Source organism: Melospiza melodia, chromosome 25, assembly GCF_035770615.1.
Source record: "Melospiza melodia melodia isolate bMelMel2 chromosome 25, bMelMel2.pri, whole genome shotgun sequence".
NCBI classification, from domain to species: Eukaryota; Metazoa; Chordata; class Aves; order Passeriformes; family Passerellidae; genus Melospiza; species Melospiza melodia.
Window position 1 is genome coordinate 8463599 of NC_086218.1, and position 19344 is coordinate 8482942.

At 59.9% G+C, this 19344-nt stretch overlaps 1 protein-coding gene across 1 annotated transcript; it reads right to left on the reverse strand.

Moving 5' to 3' along the window:
* Positions 1-200: 200 nt before the first annotated feature.
* On the reverse strand, positions 201-14347 carry SEMA4A (semaphorin 4A). The gene is made up of 15 exons (XM_063176373.1): positions 14238-14347; positions 8994-9134; positions 7514-7674; positions 7340-7402; positions 7164-7262; positions 5937-6042; positions 5716-5832; positions 5504-5634; positions 4765-4934; positions 3900-4050; positions 3357-3546; positions 3149-3270; positions 2897-3060; positions 2709-2821; positions 201-1694 (listed from the first exon to the last, which is right to left on the reverse strand). Exons 2-15 carry the CDS (start codon positions 9130-9132, stop codon positions 1108-1110), a joined length of 2313 nt encoding a protein of 770 aa, XP_063032443.1. The 5' UTR covers positions 9133-9134; positions 14238-14347; the 3' UTR covers positions 201-1107.
* Between the last annotated feature and the right edge of the window lie 4997 nt (positions 14348-19344).

Genomic DNA, 19344 nt, shown 5'->3' on the forward strand with positions numbered 1-19344 from the left:
CTGCACACCCATGGGTGTCTGTGCACCCCCATGTGTATCCCTGCACACTCACACGTGTCCCTTCACACCCACGTGTGCCCACACGTTCCCCAGGCCCAGCCTCGCACACCCCACAAGGCCCTCGGGGCCGCTCCACAGACCCAGCAATGTCAGGCGTCGAGTTTTCCTTTTTTTAATAAAAAAAGCAAAGAGCAGGAAAATGTACAGCTGGCTTGGCTTTGAAAAGGCAGCTCAAGGACGCTGGAAATGGGGTGGGGGGATAGCCAGGGACAGTGGGGGCACCCCAGGGTTGGGACCATGAGGGGCGGGTGGCAGTGCAGGGTGGGTGCCCTCAGGGCTGGATTAGGGAGCCCATCCAGCACAGCTTGGCCCGTTTTTGTGGAGGTTTTGTGCTGAGGTTTTTGTGGAACTTGTTGTTTTTTCCTGGTGTCAGCATCCACCATTCCCAGCCATGCCCACCCCACGGTGACATTTCTCCTCTGTGTCACATGCTTTGCCTGTCCCCATGTCCGCATGACCTCTCTCCTTTGTCCCACTCCTTGCTCCCAGGGCCCATTCCACCCTCAGCCCCAGACTGCGAGCCTTAGGTTAAAACACGTGTATTAAATAAAACAAAACCAAAAAAACCCATGCTGAGGTATTTTTTGGAACCTATTTTTTTTTTTCCTGGTGTCATCCACCGTTCCCAGCCATGCCCACCCCGTGGTGACATTTCTCCTCTGTGCCACATCCATGACCTCTCTCCCTGTCCCACTCCCTTGCTCCCATTCCACCCTCACCCTCAGAATGTGAGCCTTAGGTTAAAACAGGTGTATTAAATAAAAAAACCCATACTGAGGTTTTTATGGAACCTGTTTTTTTCCCCTGGTGTCAGCATCCACCGTTCCCAGCCATGCCCACCCCACGGTGACATTTCTCCTCTGTGCCACATCCATGACCTCTCTCCTTGTGCCACTCCCTGTCCCATTCCACCCCCAGCCCCAGAACGTGAGCCTTAGGTTAAAACAAGTGTATTAAATAAAACAAAAACAAAACCAAAAAAACCCTTTCACAGTGCCACCCCTCCCCACACCCCCTCCCCAGGGTCGCCCTGACCCGCTGCCATTGTCACGCCGTGTCCCCCGCTGGCACATGCAGCCTGTTGTTGTCCACATCCACGTCCCCACCGAGCTGCAGGCAGCACGCCTGGGAGCCTTCATCCTCCTCCTCCTCCTCGGTGGCAGCTCCGGGTGCCGGGGGCTCCGCCGTGCCCCCGTTGAGGGGCACCTTCTCCCTCTGGCGTGACGGGGGGCTGTGGGGCGTGCTGCAGCCCCTCACCTTGCTGCGAGCCCTCAGCTGGTCCCGGTAGGCCATGAGGGCCAGGCAGGCGGCCCCGGCCAGCGTCACGGCCAGCAGCACCGTCACCGTGACAAACTGGGACCAGTATGAGCGGGGCGGCGAGCCCACCTCGCCCAGCTGGGCCCCGCCAGAGTCCCTGAGCTGGTAGCGAGCCACGGTCCAGGTGTAGCCGTTCTCGGTGGCCTGGCAGGTGTAGGTGCCGGCCATTCCCTGCTGCATGATGACCACCAGCGTGTGGTCAGGCTGCAGCACCGTGTGCCCCTGGGCACTGCCAGGCTGCTGCCAGCTGTAGGTGGCCAGGGCGGAGCGGCGAGGGCACGGCAGCTGGACCACGGCATTCAGCGGGGGGCTGAGCCCTGTGGGTGTGGAGAACACAGTGATGTGGTGCACCTGAGGCAGAGGAGAGATTTTTCTAGGGTAGAAATCTATTTTGATTTAGGCAGAATGTACATCTTTAAGTGTGTAGCTTTCTGGGTAGTCTAGCTGCAAAAAGCCCAAGTGTCATGGACATCTGTTATGAAAAATCCTTTCCTTAGGATTTTTCCTCCTGAGAAGCTGGGAGGCCTCAGGAACAAAATGTAAACAATGGTTATCTGCTGCTGTAGAATGCAACAGGTGCATCTGGGATTGGTCTCATGTGGTTGTTTCTAATTAATGGCCAATCACAGTCAGCTGGCTCAGGCTCTATGTCTGAGCCACAAACCTTTGTTATCATTCTTTCCTATTCTATTCTTAGCTAGACTTCTGATGAAATCCTTTCTTCTATTCTTTTAGTATAGTTTTAATGTAATATATATCATAAAATAATAAATCAAGCCTTCTGATACATGGAGTCAGATCCTCATCTCTTCCCTCATCCTCAGACCCCTGTGAACACCATCACACCTAAGCTCAGAGAAACTGCTTCAGTGAAAGACAGAGATAAGGGGGGAGGAGACAGAAAGTGATAGAGAGAGACAGAGACTGCTGTGAGAGCAACTCAACCTGACCTAGGAATTCTTTCTGATAAAGAAGAACTAGTGGCAAAAGTAACATGAAATTTGTATAAACAAACATGTAAATATTTATGAAATATAATGTAAATATTTATAAATATATATATAGTGTGAATATTTATAAATATAAATGTAAATATCTATAAAATAAATATTGTGAAATCGTGTGCATATGTATTTGAGAGGGGGATAAAAAGGGACCTGAAATTCCCAGAAGCACACATGTCATTTTAAGGGAATGATTCCCACATGCATCCAGCGCTGTAGTAAACATCCTGACTTTACAACTTTCGCAAAAGCTGTAAAGTTCTGTTCATCCCCACAAAACACACCCCATGAGCCCCATCCCACCCCCCATGTACCCCCATACTCCACCCTGCACAGCGGGATCCTCCGGCGCCCCCCAGGAGCGGGGCATGGCCGCGCTCCTCCCGCGGTGGCACACGGCGTCCGGTCTCCCCTTCTCAACATCCTGCAGCCACTCACTCCTGCAGCCAGAACAGAGGGGTCAGCAGCACCCCAGTGACCCCCAGAGCCCTCCCGGCTCCCACCCTGCTGCTCACTTGTTGTCGGTGGCCAGGTGGGCACGCAGGCAGGCGCCCCCGGGGCTGTGCCAGGCGCAGTAGGGGTCCCGTGCCAGCACGCACTCGGCGCAGCTCCGGTGCAGGCTGCAGTTGGCCAGCGGGACCTGCAGGACGCCTCTGGAGTAGCCCACGTAGAGGATGCCCTGGGGAGGGAGAGGTGCAGGGCTGAGCCTCCCCCTGATGCTGGTTTTGGGTGGTTGTTGGGTGTCTGGGTGCTCACACCTGCCCTACCTTCCCTGGTGCCAGCAGCAGGTTCTTCACCGGCTCTGGCGCTGCAAAGAGCTGGATGCTCTCCACGATGTGGGCACCCTCCACTCCCCCAAGCTCCACTACCTTGTGCAGGAAACCCTCGTCTGTGGGGCATGGGGACATTGCTGAGGCTTTGGAGCCAAGGGGAGGGTGGGATGGGTGACCCTGTGTGCCCCCCATATCGCCCCACCTGTGGCCAGGAACATGACACGGTACGGGGTGCCCAGCACGTCGTGGGTCTCATGGACTGTGATGCGCGTGTAGGTGACATCTGACTTCACCAGGAGAGGCTTCCCCTGGAGGGGTGACACCTTCCCATCCATCAGGAAATGATCCTTCATGAAGCTGAGGGCTTTGTCCGAGGAGGCACCCATGGAGCACTGTGGGGGGAGAGAGGGGTTTGTGCTGGGGAGGGAAACTGAGACACGGGGAGGGGAGGATGTGCTGGGGTGGGAAACTGAGACACGGGGAGGGGAGGATGTGCTGGGGTGGGAAACTGAGACACGGGGAGGGGAGAGGAGGATCTGTGCTGGGGTGGGAAACTGAGACACGGGGAGGGGAGGATGTGCCGCAGAACCATGCTGCCCTGGCCAGCATCAGTGGGGTGCAGAGGGACCCCTCTCCTTTCCCATCCCACCTGCAAGTGCGGGCACGCAGGGATACACAGAGCCCATCTCCTGGGGACCAGCGTTGTCCCCTGGTGGGGGGCACACCCCTGAGGGGCAGCACTCACACTGCCAGGCCGGGGACTCATGTCAGGGCCACTGTAGACTGTCCAGCGAGAGCTCTCCTTGTTCAGCTCCTTGTACTTGCCCTCGAAGACCTTCTCCAGATCCTCCTGACTGTAGGCACAGACGGCGGCACTGCCCGCCCTGCCCGCCTGCCTGCAGGGAGGGACAGTGGGCAGCAGCAGGGCACAGGCCCCTGGGCTCCCTGCACAGCCCTGGGCACTCACCAGTGCCAGGTGAACAGCTCAGGGCACTCACCAGTGCCAGGTGAACAGCCCTGGGCACTCACCACTGCGAGGTGAACAGCCCTGGGCACTCACCCCTATGAGATGAACAGCCCTGGGCACTCACCACTGCGAGGTGAACACCGTGGGCACACACCAGTGTGAGGTGAACAGTGCTGGGCACTCAGCACTGCAAGGTGAACAGCCCTGGGCACACACCAGTGTGAGGTGAACACCGTGGGCACTCACCAGTGCAAGGTGAACATCCCTGGGCACTCAGTAGTGCCAGGTAAACAGCCCTGGGCACTCACCACTATGAGATGAACAGCCCTGGGCACTCACCAGTGCAAGGTGAACAGCCCAGGGCACTCAGCACTGCAAGGTGAACAGCCCTGGGCACTCACCTCTGTGAGATGAAGAGCCCTGGGCACTCACCAGTGCCAGGTGAACAGCCCTGGCACTCACCCCTATGAGATGAAGAGCCCTGGGCACACACCAGTGCCAGTGAACAGCCCTGGCACTCACCCCTATGAGATGAAGAGCCCTGGGCACACACCAGTGCCAGGTGAACAGCCCTGGCACTCACCCCTATGAGATGAAGAGCCCTGGGCACAAACCAGTGCCAGTGAACAGCCCTGGCACTCACCACTGCGAGGTGAACACCGCGTAGAAAACAGCGCGGCCGTCGTGGCGGGGCAGAGCAAAGGCGTGGTGGATGACGTTGAAGGGGAAGTGGCCGGGCTCGGAGCACTCCAGCTGTGCCTTCAGGAATGTTGTCCACTTCTTCTGCAGCACCTTGTCCCCCCCTACATCGCTCTGCAGAAGGTGCCCATCACCAAGGTGACATGACCCCTTTGTCCCCTGCCATTGTCCCCTGAAATCATTGCTATCACAGTACAACTATCATCCCCATTATGGTCTCCCATCACTGTCCCTGTCCCATCATCTCCTGTCACATCATCATCATCCCCCACTGTCGCTCTGATTTTTTAAGATTTTCTAAGCTTTCTGATGTTGACATTCTTGTAGGGAACTTTCTCACACACTGTCTGTAAATAACTCACTGTTTTGCATTCTTTTATGGCCTACCGGGACCAGCTTCTCTTTTATGGAAGAGAAATTTGATAGACTGTTGGATTGTCCAGTGTCATTGGAGAGGTGGCACAGTCACCCTCCAATCCACTGTCATTGGAGAGGTGGCACTGTCACCCTCCAATCCACTGTCACTTTCAGAAAACCATAAATGCTAAAGTCAGAAAATAAACTTCCCTTTTTTCTTCTTCACCTTGAGAGCAGCAGTGTGCGCTCGCGTTCTTTCGTGTCCTATAGTGACACCCCCTCACTGCGCCCCCACTGCAGCCCACCACCACTCCCTGCTCTCACACCTTGCAGACACGGGCCACCCGTGGCACCAGGAGCTTCTCAAAGAAGTCAAACTCATCTGCTGTCTCCTCGAAGAAGAAGTAGACCTTGTCGTCCCCAGGGAGGCTGAAGGAGGCCACGAAGGCGGCGTCGGCTGCAGGTAGGGATGGGTGAGAAGCTGGAGCCATGCAGGGCTGCAGCACCTCCCCAGGTGCAGCACCTTCCACCTGCTCACCCGAGAGCCAGCGGAGGAAGGCGTCTGTCTTGAGCAGCGTGCGGGTGCCCAGCGAGCGGGAGATGATGGGCTCGTTGCCCTGGAAGTTGTTCATGGTGCCAGCATAGAGCTCTCCGTCTGCCCAGGGACACAGAGGGGGCTGAGCCATGGTGGGGACCCCCCCCACCCTCGCCCTCCACTCCGTGGGAGCCCAGCTGAGAGGCCACTGGCCCCGTACTCACCCACCAGCAGGGCCGTGTAAGTGTGCTGGGGATCGAAGGGGCACTGGCCCTTCCCGTCCAGGAAGGACTGTCCTCTGCCACTGGCCAGTGTGAAGCTTTCCAGGTGCTGTGCAAAAGGGGAGAAAAATCAGCCAGAGGACTGAAAACTGTCGGTTTCTCGGCTCTTTAGGTGGCCTGGAAAGGCCCAGGGTGGCCTTGGACAGCCCGCGCTTCAAAGGACGAGGAGAGACTTCTGATCTTTTCTCGGTCTCGGTGTTTATTAATTGTTTATCTAAAAGATTTTCTTTCAGCCCAACAGAGGTCTGCACAGCATGTCAGCCATGGGCACACTGCGAGCCCCCGGGGCGGTCACTTATCTTTATACCCGAAGTTACGTGTACAATATTTATAATTTTTCCCCAATACCTTCTTCCCTTATTAACCGGTGCACTTCTAGTAATAACCAATCCCAAAGTGCCACCACCACCACAGAAGATGAAGGCCAAGAAGAAGAAGAAGAAGAAGAACAGGACACGCCCCAATTCCTCCATCTTACTTCTTTAGACCCCCCTGTACAGAAATCCTAAACCCTGTGTCTCACACTCTAATTAACTTATCCCTTCACCATTCACCCAGTGAAATCCTCCCATCCTCATACAGGTGCCGTCTCCTGTGTAGGATCAAAGTGCAGCCACCAGACACTTCTGGCAACATTCCAGGACTCCCGAGCCCCCCAAGGGTGGTCTCGGCCACTCTGCACCTCAGTCCTGAGGTGCTGAGATCCCACAAAAACAACCCCAAATCTGCAGGGAGTGAGTGTGGAATAACTTGCAGACATAGGGTGGCCCGTGTCTTCAAGGTGGGTGCAGGGATGATGGCAGGGGCTGATGACAGAGGATGCTGGGGGTACCCGGCTCCTGTCACCTTCCCTCATTGTCATTTTGGGGGAGTGGCAGTCCCCACCACGTGCTCAGCATGGAGGAGACTGAGGCAGGGACAGAGAGCCTGGAGTCACCTGAGGGGACCCAAAATTGGGGTTTCCCTGCCAGAGGAAGAGTTGCTGGCAGCTGAACAAGAATCACCAAGGGCTCCTTTAGCAGATGGCACACGAAGATGTCCCTTGAGGGGGGACACCCAGCACCCCCATCCTGGGCTCACTTCTGGACTGTATTTTGTAGGTCCTGACAAAACACAACCCCACAAGCTGCCCAGAGAGCCCCAGAATGCTGCCCTGGGGAGGACACTCACGATGTAGGTGCACGCAGGGCTGAAGGCGTAGGTGCCACAGGCGTAGAGGTGGGTCTGGTTCAGGGCCACCAGGACTCGGATGAAGTTGAAGCACTCAGTCTGAAGGGGAAAGAGTTGGGTGCTGAGCACCCCCATAGCTTTGTGGGACCCCTGAGCCCCCCACAGGGCCAGCTCACCTCTTCGCTCTTCTTCTTAAAAACGCATTCAGATATTTTCTCATCTGTGGGTCCCCACCTTATCTACAAAGGAAACAAAGATGTTCCTGGGCTGTCGAGCCCAACCCCACGGGAAAACTGAAACACAGCAGAGGCACCTCCCTCTCCCACCTCCCCAGAAGTGGTGCTGCTCACCGAGGCCTTGGCACGGATGCTGCCAGGGGTGCCAACGGCGAGGGCCAGCAGCCAGTCGCGTGCCCCCACGTAGAGCTGCTCCTCGCTCTCATCCAGCAGGAAGATGTCGTAGTGGGACACGTTGTCCTGGCTGAAGTGGGTGAGGGTCCGCCGGGGGTCCCCTGGCAGGAGCAGAGGGGGTGAGGGGAGCCCGGGGGTCACACACACACAGCCCCCCCACCACCCTCCGTGTGCGGATGTGGCAGCAGCTGCCAGCACAGCAGCTCTGTTTAATCTCACACAGGAAATGGGCTGCAGCTCTTCCCCTTCAGATTTCATATCACCTTCACCCTCCGGCTCCCCACTTCCCACTGTCCCCTCCAGCTCCTGCTGCAAGAGCTGGACATCCCCAAGCTGCAGATCCCCAGAAATGGGGTGCATTTCCCCCCCAAGCTGTGCCTGTGATGCTTTGGGGCATCTGTCTGGGGGATGCACTGCCCCAGGGTGCCACCCTGGAGGGGTTACAAACCCCAAAGTGTCAGACTGTGGGTGTCGCCAGTCCCCAGGGTGCTCTTGGGCACAGGCAGACATTGCAGATTCTCATTCATCCCCAGCAGGCACCGAAACTGGGGGATTTTTGCAATTTTGGGCATGGCTGCTCGGGGAAAGGGAAGTGACAGCGCAGTCAGGGCTGGAAAGGCACGACCCTGCCGTGGGGCAGAGACCTTCCTGCAGCCCGACTGGGACATCCCAGCCCCCCAGTCCCCTGCTTTGCCCCCATGCCGTGCCCTGTCCCTTCCAGAGGCAGCTTCTCATCCCCCCCAGGGTGACCCTGAGCACACCCTGGGTGCCAGCTGGGTGACAAAATCCCTGGAGGATCCGGCCCATCGAGTGCTGGGGTGCCAGTAAATGATTGTCTCATCCCCCCCAACACCGCCTGCAGCCACTGGTGCTGTCCCCAACCCTCTGGGGGTCACTGATGGGGCAGGGGGGGCTATGCTGGGGGGCACCCCAAGGTTCCTGATGCTGGACGCTCTGCCCTGGGGATGGACCCTGACCCAGGCAGAGGCTGTGTACCCCCTCCCCAGCTCTGTACCCCCCTCCCCAGCTATGTACCACCCTCCCCAGCTCTGTATCCCTCTCCCCAGCTGTGTACTCTCTCCCCAGCTATGTACCCCCCCTCCCCAGCTGTGTACCCCCTCCCCAGCTGTGTACCCCCTCCCCAGCTGTGTACCCCCTCCGCAGCTATGTACCCCCCCTCCCCAGCTGTGTACCCCCTCCACATCTGTGCACCCCTCTCCCCAGCTATGTACCCCCTCCCCAGCTCTGTATCCCTCTCCCCAGCTGTGTACCCCCTCCCCAGCTGTGTACCCCCTCCACATCTGTGTACCCCCTCCCCAGCTGTGCGCCCCCCTCCCCAGCTGTGCACCCCCCTCCCCAGCTGTGCACCCCCCTCCCCAGCCGTGCACCCCCCTCCCCACCTCTCCCAGGCCGTACTCACCGCTGGGGAAGGCGAGGCGGGGCAGGGGCTGGGCAGAGCAGAGCAGGGCAGCGGGCACCACCACCCCGCAGAGCAGGCGGAGGGCGGCGGGCATGGCTGGGGGCGGCAGGGCTGCGCCCCACGAGGGTCCCACCAGCATCCCTGCGGGCAGGGAGGGGAGAGGGTCACACGCTGCTGCCGGGCTGGCTGCGTGTCACCGCCCCCGGCGGAAACCCGAGGGGGGAAGCGGTACCCGGGAGAGGGAGGGGGAAGGGGGTGTCTGCAGCGCCTCGAGTCCCCACGGGGCCCCCCCAGTTTGGGCACCAACTTCCCACTGCCATGCCGGCACCCAGAGGAGTCTCTGGGCTCCTCACCAACATCTTGGCACGGTCAGCATGTCCCCTCACCCTCTGGATTCCAGCACCAACATCTCTGGCACAGAGATGTCCCCTCGCCATGTGGGGCTCCAGCACCACCATCTCTGGCACAGTCAGAGATGTCCCCTCACCCTCCGGGCTCCTCATCAAAATCTCTGGCACAGAGATGTCCCCTCGCCATGTGGATTCCAGCACCACCATCTCTGGAACAGTCAGAGACGTGCTGTCACCTTCTGGGGCTGCTCTACCGAAATTTTGGCACAGTCAGAAATGTCCCCTTACCCTCTGGGCTCTTGTACCAACATCTCTGGCACAGTCAGGATGTCCCCTCTCCATGTGGGGCTCCAGAACCACAATCTCTAGCACAGAGATGTTCCTTTACCCACTGGGGTTCCTCACCAAAATCTCTGGCACAGAGATGTCCCCTCGCCCTCTGAGTTCCAGCACCAAAATCTCTGTCACAGTCGAGATGTCCCCTTACCCTCTGGGGCTCCTGCACCACAATCTCTGGCACAGTCAGAGACATGCTGTCACCTTCTGGGGCTGCTCTACCAAATTTTGGGCACAGTCAGGATGTCCCATCACCTTCTGGGGCTCCTGCACCAAAATCTCTCACAGTCAGAGATGTCCCCTCACCATGTGCAGCTCCTGCACCACAATCTCTGGTACAGCCAGGATGTCCCCTCACCCTCTGAGGCTCCTGCACCACCATCTCTGCCACAGTCAGAGACATGCTGTCACCTTCTGGGGCTCCTGCACCAAAATCTCTCACAGTCAGAGATGTCCCCTCACCATGTGCAGCTCCTGCACCACAATCTCTGGTACAGAGATGTCCCCTCACCCTCTGAGTCTCCTGCACCAATATCTCTGGTATACTCAGGATGTCCCCTCACCCTCTGGGCCTCCTACACCAAAATCTCTGGCATATTCAGAGATTTCCCCTCACCCTTTGGGGCTCCTCACCAACATCTCTGTCACAGTCAGAGATGTCCCCTCACCTTCTGGGTTCCTGCACCACAATCTCTGGCACATTCAGAGATGTCCCCTCACCCTCTGGGCCTCCTGCACGGGACCCCAGCACACAGGCATCCAGAGGCTCCTGCCTTTGCCCCCAGAGCCTCAGCAGCCCATCCCCACCAGGAATTCCTCTGCCTGGCTCCATCAGTGACCACAACACCCACAAAACGGTGGGGAACACGCACGGGAACCCCTTCCTGCAGCACTGGGGACAGAGCCACATCTGCAGAAGCCATTGGTGCCCAAACCCCTTCGCCCATGGCCACCGCGTGCCCAGCGAGCAGCATTACCTCTCTGGCAGCCCAGGACGGAGCCTCTCACCTGCAGCCCTGGCACGGGAGCCCCGGGCAGGTGCCCGAGCCCCGGGGGCCGCGGCCACGCGTGTCCCGCGGCTCCATGCCCGGCTCGCTCCGAGCTCCCAGCCCGGCCCAGCCCAGCCCAGCCCCGCGTGGCTCCGGGAACCTGAAAGTCCTGCTGGAAGAGGACGAGCCCCGGCAGGTTGGGGCAGTGGGTGCCTGAGCCCGCCTCTCCTGCCTCGCATCCCTGCGGGGAGAGCAGCGGAGCCTGGCGGAGGCGGCCGGGATGGGAGCCGGGATGGGAAATGGGGAGCGCTGCTCCTGCAGCTGGGTGCCCCCGGGGTGGCAAAGTGGGGGGACAAAGGGTGTGCCCAGGTGCCAGGCTTTGCTCGCTGGGGAAGGCTTTGGGGTGAGGAAAATAAATGGCATTTTTCCTGTGGATTGTGCGGGCCAACAGCGGGCCTGAGCATCATCCCCCAAACAGTCCCATGGGATTAAGCATCACCCAGAAAACCTGCACCCCAAAACAGTCTCATGGGGACAGGCATCACCCAGAAAAACAGACCTCCAGGGGGGAGCAGTGCTCCCCAAAACAGCCCCATGGGGCACCCCAAAACAGCTCCATGGAGCACCCACAAACAGCCCCAGGGAGCACCCACAAACAGCCCCATGGGGTACCCCCAAAACAGCCTCATGGGGACAGGCATCACCCAGAAAACCTGCACCCCAAAACAGCCCCATGGAGCACCCACAAACAGCCCCATGGGGCACCCCCGAACAGCTCCATGGAGCACCCACAAACAGCCACACGGGGCACTCCAAAACAGCCCCATGGAGCACCCCAAAACAGCTCCATGGGGACAGGCATCACCCAGAAAAACACACCTCCAGGGGGGAGCAGTGCTCCCCAAAACAGCCCCATGGGGCACCCCAGAACAGCTCCATGGAGCACCCACAAACAGCCCCAGGGAGCACCCACAAACAGCCCCATGGAGCACCCCAAAACAGCCCCATGGAGCACCCACAAACAGCCCCATGGAGCACCCACAAACAGTCACACGGGGCACCCCAGAACAGCTCCATGGAGCACCCACAAACAGCCCCATGGGGACAGGCATCACCCAGAAAACCTGCACCCCAAACAGCCCCATGGGGCACCCCAAAACAGTCCCCCATGGAGCACCCCAAAACAGCCCCATGGGGAACCTCCAAAACAGCCCCATGGGGACAGGCATCACCCAGAAAACCTGCACCCCAAAACAGTCCCATGGGGCACCCCAAAACAGTCCCCCATGGAGCACCCCAAAACAGCCCCATGGGGAACCTCCAAAACAGCCCCATGGGGACAGGCATCACCCAGAAAACTTGCACCCCAAAAAAGCCCTATGGGGCACCCCTGAACAGCTCCATGGAGCACCCACAAACAGCCCCATGGGGCACCCCAAAACAGCCCCATGGGGCACCCCAAACAGCCCCATGGAGCACCCCAAAACAGCCCCACAGAGCACCCACAAACAGCCCCACGGGGCAGCCCCACAAATCTCCCACAGCTGTTCCCCAAACCCATGTTCCCCTGGACATTCCATCCTCAAGCCCAGGCTGCTCTGGGCTGGCTGTAGGCCCCCCCAAAACCCAAGCCCTGGAGTTGCTCACCATCCCCGAGGCACCCCAACATCCCTGAGGAGCATCCTGCCCTGCTGGGACCTCCTTACCTGCCTCTGCCATGGCCAGAGCGGCCCAGGGGAGCCCCGGCAGGGCAGAGCTGTGCTCAGCACCTTGCTTGGCTGGGACAGAAGCTCCTTGTGAGCACAGAAGGCTGAAAGTAGGTTACTCTGCCCCGGATTTCCCACTTGGCAGGGGCTGCAGGGGGACGGGGCCGCACGGAGCCTCGGACCGGCCCCATTGTTCTGCCCTGGGCTGCAGCCACCGAGGCCGTGGAGGGAGGGGGGGGGGGGGTGGAAACGGGAGCAGAGGCTCCTCAGAGAGGCTGGAGATTTGATTTGGCTCCTCAGAGAGGCTGGAGATTTGATTTGGGGCTGTGGTGGGGCTGAGGAAACCGCCGGTGTTACCCAATGCGAGGCAGGGCTGGGGCAGGATGTGAGGTGGGAAGCTGGAATCCCCTCTCAGCCTTGTCTCTTCTCTTTTTTTGGGGGCCCCTGGTCACGGGGGTGTAATTTGGGGTGTGATTACATCTGGGGATGTAATTTCCAGCCTCCTTCTATAGGATTTGGCACATGGGAGGGAGACCAAGGGTCCCTCATCACTGCGGTGCTTCATTTTCCCCCTGGTGCTTTCAGGCTGAGCACAGCTGTGGTTTCATGGGTCCTGCTCCTGCTTGGATCTGCTCCTGGAGGATTCCCTCTAAGACAGGGTTGGGAATGTAATTTCCAGCCCCTCTCTGTAGGATTTGGCACATGGGAGGGAGACCAAGGGTCTCTCAACACTAGGATGGTTCAGTTCCCCCTGGTGCTTTCAGGCTGAGCACAGCTGTGGTTTCATGGGTCCTGCTCCTGCTGGCATCTCCTCCTGGAGGATTCCCTCTAAGACAGGGAGCGTTGTGCTGTCAGTGAGCACAGAGGCACAGGATGGAGCCAGGCCCAGCCCTGGTGGTCACTGAGGTGGGCAGTGATGGGTGCAGGGCAGCCGTGGAGCTGGTGGCGCTGATGTGCCAGCTGCTCAGACATCCCCCTGCCTCAATTCCCAACAGTTTGCCCCTTCTCTGCAGCCGGGCTGCAATTCCCTGCCCATGCCAGCTCCCAGGAGCATCCCTGTGGTGTGGGGGGCGCAGGAATGATCCCAACACCCACGAGGGGCTGGGGCAGCTGGGCCTGGGGGAGGCCCCGAGATCCAGATGTGAGGGGAAAGCCCCGAGATCCAGATGTGAGGGGGAAGCCCCGAGATCCAGATGTGTGGGGGGAGCCCCGAGATCCAGATGTGTGGGGGAAGCCCCGAGATCCAGATGTGTGGGAGATGGAAGGCAAGGCAGGAGGGGGTGGGCTAAGGGCACGGGAGGATGAAGGGGAGGAATTTGGGAGAGAAAAAGGGAGCTGATTGTGCCCGTGGGGTTGCTCCATAGCAAGGGGTGGGGAGAGCTGGGGGGTGCAGGAAAGGGAGAGGAGGATGCACAGGGGGGAGCTGAGGGGTGCAGGAGGCGTGGAGGGGTGCACAGGACACGGGGGAGAGGGAGGTTTGGGAGGAATGTGAAGGGCAGAGGGTGCGGGGGGTACCGGCGGTCTCCCCAGGGCTGGCATCTCGTCCTCATCCTCATCCCCATCCTCATCCCCATCCCCATCCTCATCCTCATCCTCATCCTCATCCTCATCCTCATCCTCATCCTCATCCTCATCCTCATCCTCATCCTCATCCCCATCCCCATCCCCATCCCCATCCCCATCCTCATCCTCATCCTCTTTGTTGCCGCTTTCAGCATCAGCGCTGGGGGTCCCCCAAGCCCAACCCCGCTATGGCGATCTCCCCCTTTCCCCCCTCCACCTCCCGGCCCCGCGGAGCCTCCCCAGAGCCCCCGGGGCCCCCCGGGCGCCCCCCGGCCCCGGTGGCGGAGCGGCGGTACCGACCTGCGGCGGGCGGGCGGGAGCGGCATCCCCCGGCCCCGCATCCGGCTCACGTCGCCATGGCTACGGCCGTACCGCGGCTCCCCCCGCACCGACAGACAGACGGACAGACGGACAGACAGACCCGGACGGACTGACGGACTCGGGGCTGCGGAGCCCAAACCGCCCCCGCGCTGGGGCATGGAGGGGGCTCTGCCTCCCCCCCTCACCCCGCACAGCACCGAGCCCGCAGCCCCAGGAGGGGCAGGGACAGCCCTGTGCCCCCATGGTGTGGGTGACACCCTCTCCTGACACGTTCCTGTGCCCCCACAACAGCACCGGGGCCTTTCACCCCAGCTGTGCTCTCTGCTGTCGGCAAGGAGTCCCCGCACCCCCATCTCAGCACCCCCAGAGCCAGAGCCTATCCCCCCATCCCGCAGCCCAGATCCGCATCCCCCTGTCCCTGCATCACATCCCCACACCCCATCCCGGCACCCCATATCTGCACCCCCAGACCCCCAGACCCCATCCCTGCACCCCATCCCGGCACCCCATATCTGTACCCCCAAACTCACATCCTATATCTGCACCCCAACACCCACACCCCATCCCTGCACCCCCAAGCCCCGTTCCTGCATCCTGCACCCCCAGACCCCATCCCTGCACCCCCAAACCCACAACCCATCCCTGCACCCCATCCCTGCACCCCCAGACCCCATCCCTGCACCCCCAGACCCACAACCCATCCCTGCACCCCATCCCTGCACCCCCAGACCCCATCCCTACACCCCATCCCTGCACCCCCAGATCCACAACCCATCCCTGCACCCCATCCCTGCACCCCAGACCCACAACCCATCCCTGCACCCCCAGACCCACACCCCACCCGTGCACCCCATATCTGTACCCCCAAACTCACATCCTATATCTGCACCCCAACACCCACACCCCATCCCTGCACCCCCAAGCCCCGTTCCTGCATCCTGCACCCCCAGACCCCATCCCTGCACCCCCAGACCCACAACCCATCCCTGCACCCCATCCCTGCACCCCCAGACCCCATCCCTGCACCCCATCCCTGCACCCCAGACCCACAACCCATCCCTGCACCCCCAGACCCACACCCCACCCGTGTACCCCCAAACCCTGTCCCTGCACCCCCAGACCCCCAGACCCCATCCCTGCACCCCATTCCTGTCCCAGCCCTGCCAGCTGAGTGCTGCTGGCTCTGGCTTCCCACGTTGTGGATTTGGGGGTCCCTGGAGCACTTTGGGGTGCAGCTGTGTCACCAGGCTGTCTGTGTGTGCCCCCCCCTGCCCCCAGCACCCACAAATTGTGCCCTGTGGCATTTCCCCCTCGGAATTTCCCCTGCAGGGAGCCCGGCCTGGCTGGGGCCTGCAGGCCTCGCTGTGGGACTTTCTCCCTTCCCCTTCCCAGCTGAGTGAGAACCCCAAAACAGGATCCCAAAGCACCACTTCCCCCCTCTGCAGCCACCCACCTGCCCTGCCCGACATCAGCACCCCAAAACCCTCCAGCATTGCCCTGCCAGGGCTGGGGTGCAGCAGCAGCACCCCAAAACCCTCCAGCCTGCAGCATTGCCTGGGGAGCAACAGCAGCACCCCAAAACCTCCAGCCTGCAGCATTGCCCTGCATCAGCTGGGGTGCAGTATCAGCACCCCAAAACCTTCCAGCCTGCAGCATTGCCTGGGGTGCAGCAGCAGCACCCCAAAATCCTCCAGCATTGCCCTGCATCACCTGGGGTGCAGCAGCAGCACCCCAAAACCTTCCAGCCTGCAGCATTGCCTGGGGAGCAACAGCAGCACCCCAAAACCCTCCAGCATTACCCTGTCAGGTTTTGGGTGCAATATCAGCACCCCAAAACCCTCCAGCATTGCCCTGCATCAGTTGGGGTGCAGCATCTGCACCCCAAGATCCTCCAGCATTCCCTGCCAGGGCTGGAGATCATCATCAGCACCCCAAAACGCACCAGCATTTCCCTACCAGGTTTTGGGTGCAGTATCAGCACCCCAAAACCCTCCAGCATTGCCCTGCCAGGGCTGGGGAGCAGCATCAACACCCCAAACCCCTCCAGCATTGCCCTGCCAGGTTTTGGGTGCAGTATCAGCAGTATCAGCACCCCAAAACCTTCCAGCACTGCCCTGCCAGGGCTGGGGTGCAGGGAAGTATCAGCACCCCAAAACCTCCAGCCTGCAGCATTGCCTGGAGAGCAGCATCTGCACCCCAAAACCCTGCAGCATTGCCCTACCAGGTTTTGGGTGCAGCAGCAGCACCCCAAACCCTCCAGCATTGCCCTGCATCAGCTGGGGTGCAGCATCTGCACCCCAAACCCCTCCAGCCTTCCCTGCCAGGGCTGCAGGGCAGAGCCCAGTGCCCCTGCAGCTGCCAGCTTTGGGAGGCTGGCGCCCCGGGCAGGGATCTGGAAGGAGTTTGTGCCCCGTGCCCGGCAGCACTGGCAGCCTGGCAGGAGCTGGGCACTCCCCAGGGCTGAGCCGCAGCCCCTCGGGGTGCTGGACACCCCCAGGGTGCCCGGGGGGGTTCTGTGCCCTGCAGCACGTTGGGGTGCAGCCCTGGCGGGTGGCACTGGGCACAGGCTCACGCCTCAGCCCCTCCTTTGGGATTAGCAGGGTGGCTTGACCTTAATCTCCCCGGGCACGCAGGGGCCTGGAGGGGCTGCCCTGGGGCCCCCAGCAGCCCTGGTGCCCTGCCTGGCCAACCCTGGTGCCTTGCCAGGCGCTGCAGTCACTCCCAGCCCTGCCCCATCACAGTGGTTGCTCCAAGGCTTCCTGGGCTGGATTTCCCCCCTCAGAAATTCTGGTGGTCCTCAAACCTGGTGCTCCTGCCTGCCCTGAGTGACTCTGAGAGCCCCCAGCGTGGCCACGGCCCTGCTGTGGGACCCCAGTTCCCTCCTCCGAGCCACCCTCTCCGGGCTCAGATCCGTGGGACACCAGGAGGGGAGGGACAAACCTGACCTCGAGTCCCTGCTTTGGCTGCAGCGGGGCTGGAGATCCACCACAGGCTCCTCTGCAAAGTGCCCGAGGTCCCCGTGGGCTGGGCAAGGCCCCCACGGGCTGCACGTGGCCCCACGGGGATGTGCAAAGGTCCCCGTGGGCTTGTGCAAGGTCCACACCAGCGAGTGCCAGGAGCCTGTGGGGAGGGCCTGGGTCCCAAGGGGCTCTGTGAGGAACCCAAAATGTCAGTGCTGGCCTTACAGGGCTCTGCAGTGTCCCTGGGGGCTCTGTAAGGGGGCTCTGTAAGGGACCCATGGCATCTGCATTGTCCTTAGAGGGCTCTGCAGTGTCCCTGGGGGCTCTGTAAGGGACCCATGGCATCTGCATTGTCCTTAGAGGGCTGTGCAGTGTCCCTGGGGGCTCTGTAAGGGACCCATCATGTCTGCATTGTCCTTACAGGGCTGTGCAGTGTCCCTGGGGCTCTGCAGAGACCCCGTGTGGGCCTGTAAGGAACCCACAATGCCAATATTATCCTTTAAGAGCTGTGCAGAGACCCCATATGGGTCTGTAAGGACCCCACAAGATCTGCATTGTCCCCTGGGGGCTGTGCAATGTCCCTGGGGGCTGTGATGACCCCATATGGGTCTGTAAGGACCCCATAACACCTGCATTGTCCTCAGAGGGCTGCGCAGTGTCTCTGGGGCTGTGATAGACCCCATATGGGTCTGTAAGGACCCCACAAGATCTGCATTGTCCCCTGGGGGCTGTGCAGAGCCCCCACGGAGCTCCAGCTCGGCCTTGCCCCAGGCCAGGACTCTGTGTTCCCCTCAGGGGACACGGGGACAATGCAGGCTGTCAGTTCCCTGTTGCGTTTCCCCATGGCAGTTCCCCATGGCAGTCCCCGTGTCTCCTGGCCTGTCTCCTCCCAGGAAGATGCCAGCAGCACGGCTGGCTTCCCCCATCACTCCAGAACTTGCTATTTTGGGCCCAACCTCGTGACTTTTGGGCGCAGGAGCCCGGGGGAAGGGTTGAATGGAAGGGGACGGGGTGCAGCAATGTGTGGGTAGCTGGCCAGCTGACAGGAATGGGAGGCAAACAGCACAGAGAGGGGGTCAGCGTGTCCCCTCCCATGCTGTGGGCCTGTGGCACCTCCCCGTGCCCCTTCCTGATTCAAATTTGTGAGGGAATCCCCAAAGGGGCTACGGTGGGCAAGCAGGAGCAGGAATGTGGAGGGAAAAAACCCCCAAACCTGTGCACTTCTTTTCTCCTCTCTTCACTTTCTGGAACACTCTTAAAGGTGAAAAACTTATTATTCAGCACAAACAGAACGAGACAACTGGGGATAAAAGCATAGAGAATCAACTCCACAGAGAGGGGGACACTGTGTCCCCTCCCATGCTGTGGGCCTGTGTCACCTCCCCGTGCCCCTTAGAGTGTCGTGGTTCAGAGCAAATTTGGGAGGGAATCCCCAGAGGGGCTACAGTGGGAAAGCAGGAGCAGGAATGTTGGGACAGAAAACCAAAACACCTGTGCACTTCTTCTGTCCCCCACTTCACTCTCTGGAACATGTCTTAAAGGTGAAAAACTTATTATTCAGCACAAACAGAACGAGACAACTGGGGATAAAAGCATAGAGAATCAACTCCACAGAGAGGGGGACACTGTGTCCCCTCCCATGCTGTGGGCCTGTGTCACCTCCCTGTGCCCCTTAGAGTGTCGTGGTTCAGAGCAAATTTGGGAGGGAATCCCCAAAGGGTGGGAAAGCAGGAGCAGGAATGTGGAGGGATAAAACCCCCAAACCTGTGCACTTCTTTTCTCCCCTCTTCACTTTCTGGAACATGTCTTAAAGGTGCAAAACTTATTATCCAGCACAAACAGAACGAGACAACTGGGGATAAAAGCATAGAGAATCAACTCCACAGAGAGGGGGACACTGTGTCCCCTCCCATGCTGTGGGCCTGTGTCACCTCCCTGTGCCCCTTAGAGTGTCGTGGTTCAGAGCAAATCTGGGAGAGAATCCCCAGAGGGGCTACAGTGGGAAAGCAGGAGCAGGAATGTTGGGATGAAAAACCAAAACACCTGTGCACTTCTTCTGTCCCCCACTTCACTCTCTGGAACACTTTTAAAGGTGAAAAACTTATTATTCAGCACAAACAGAACGA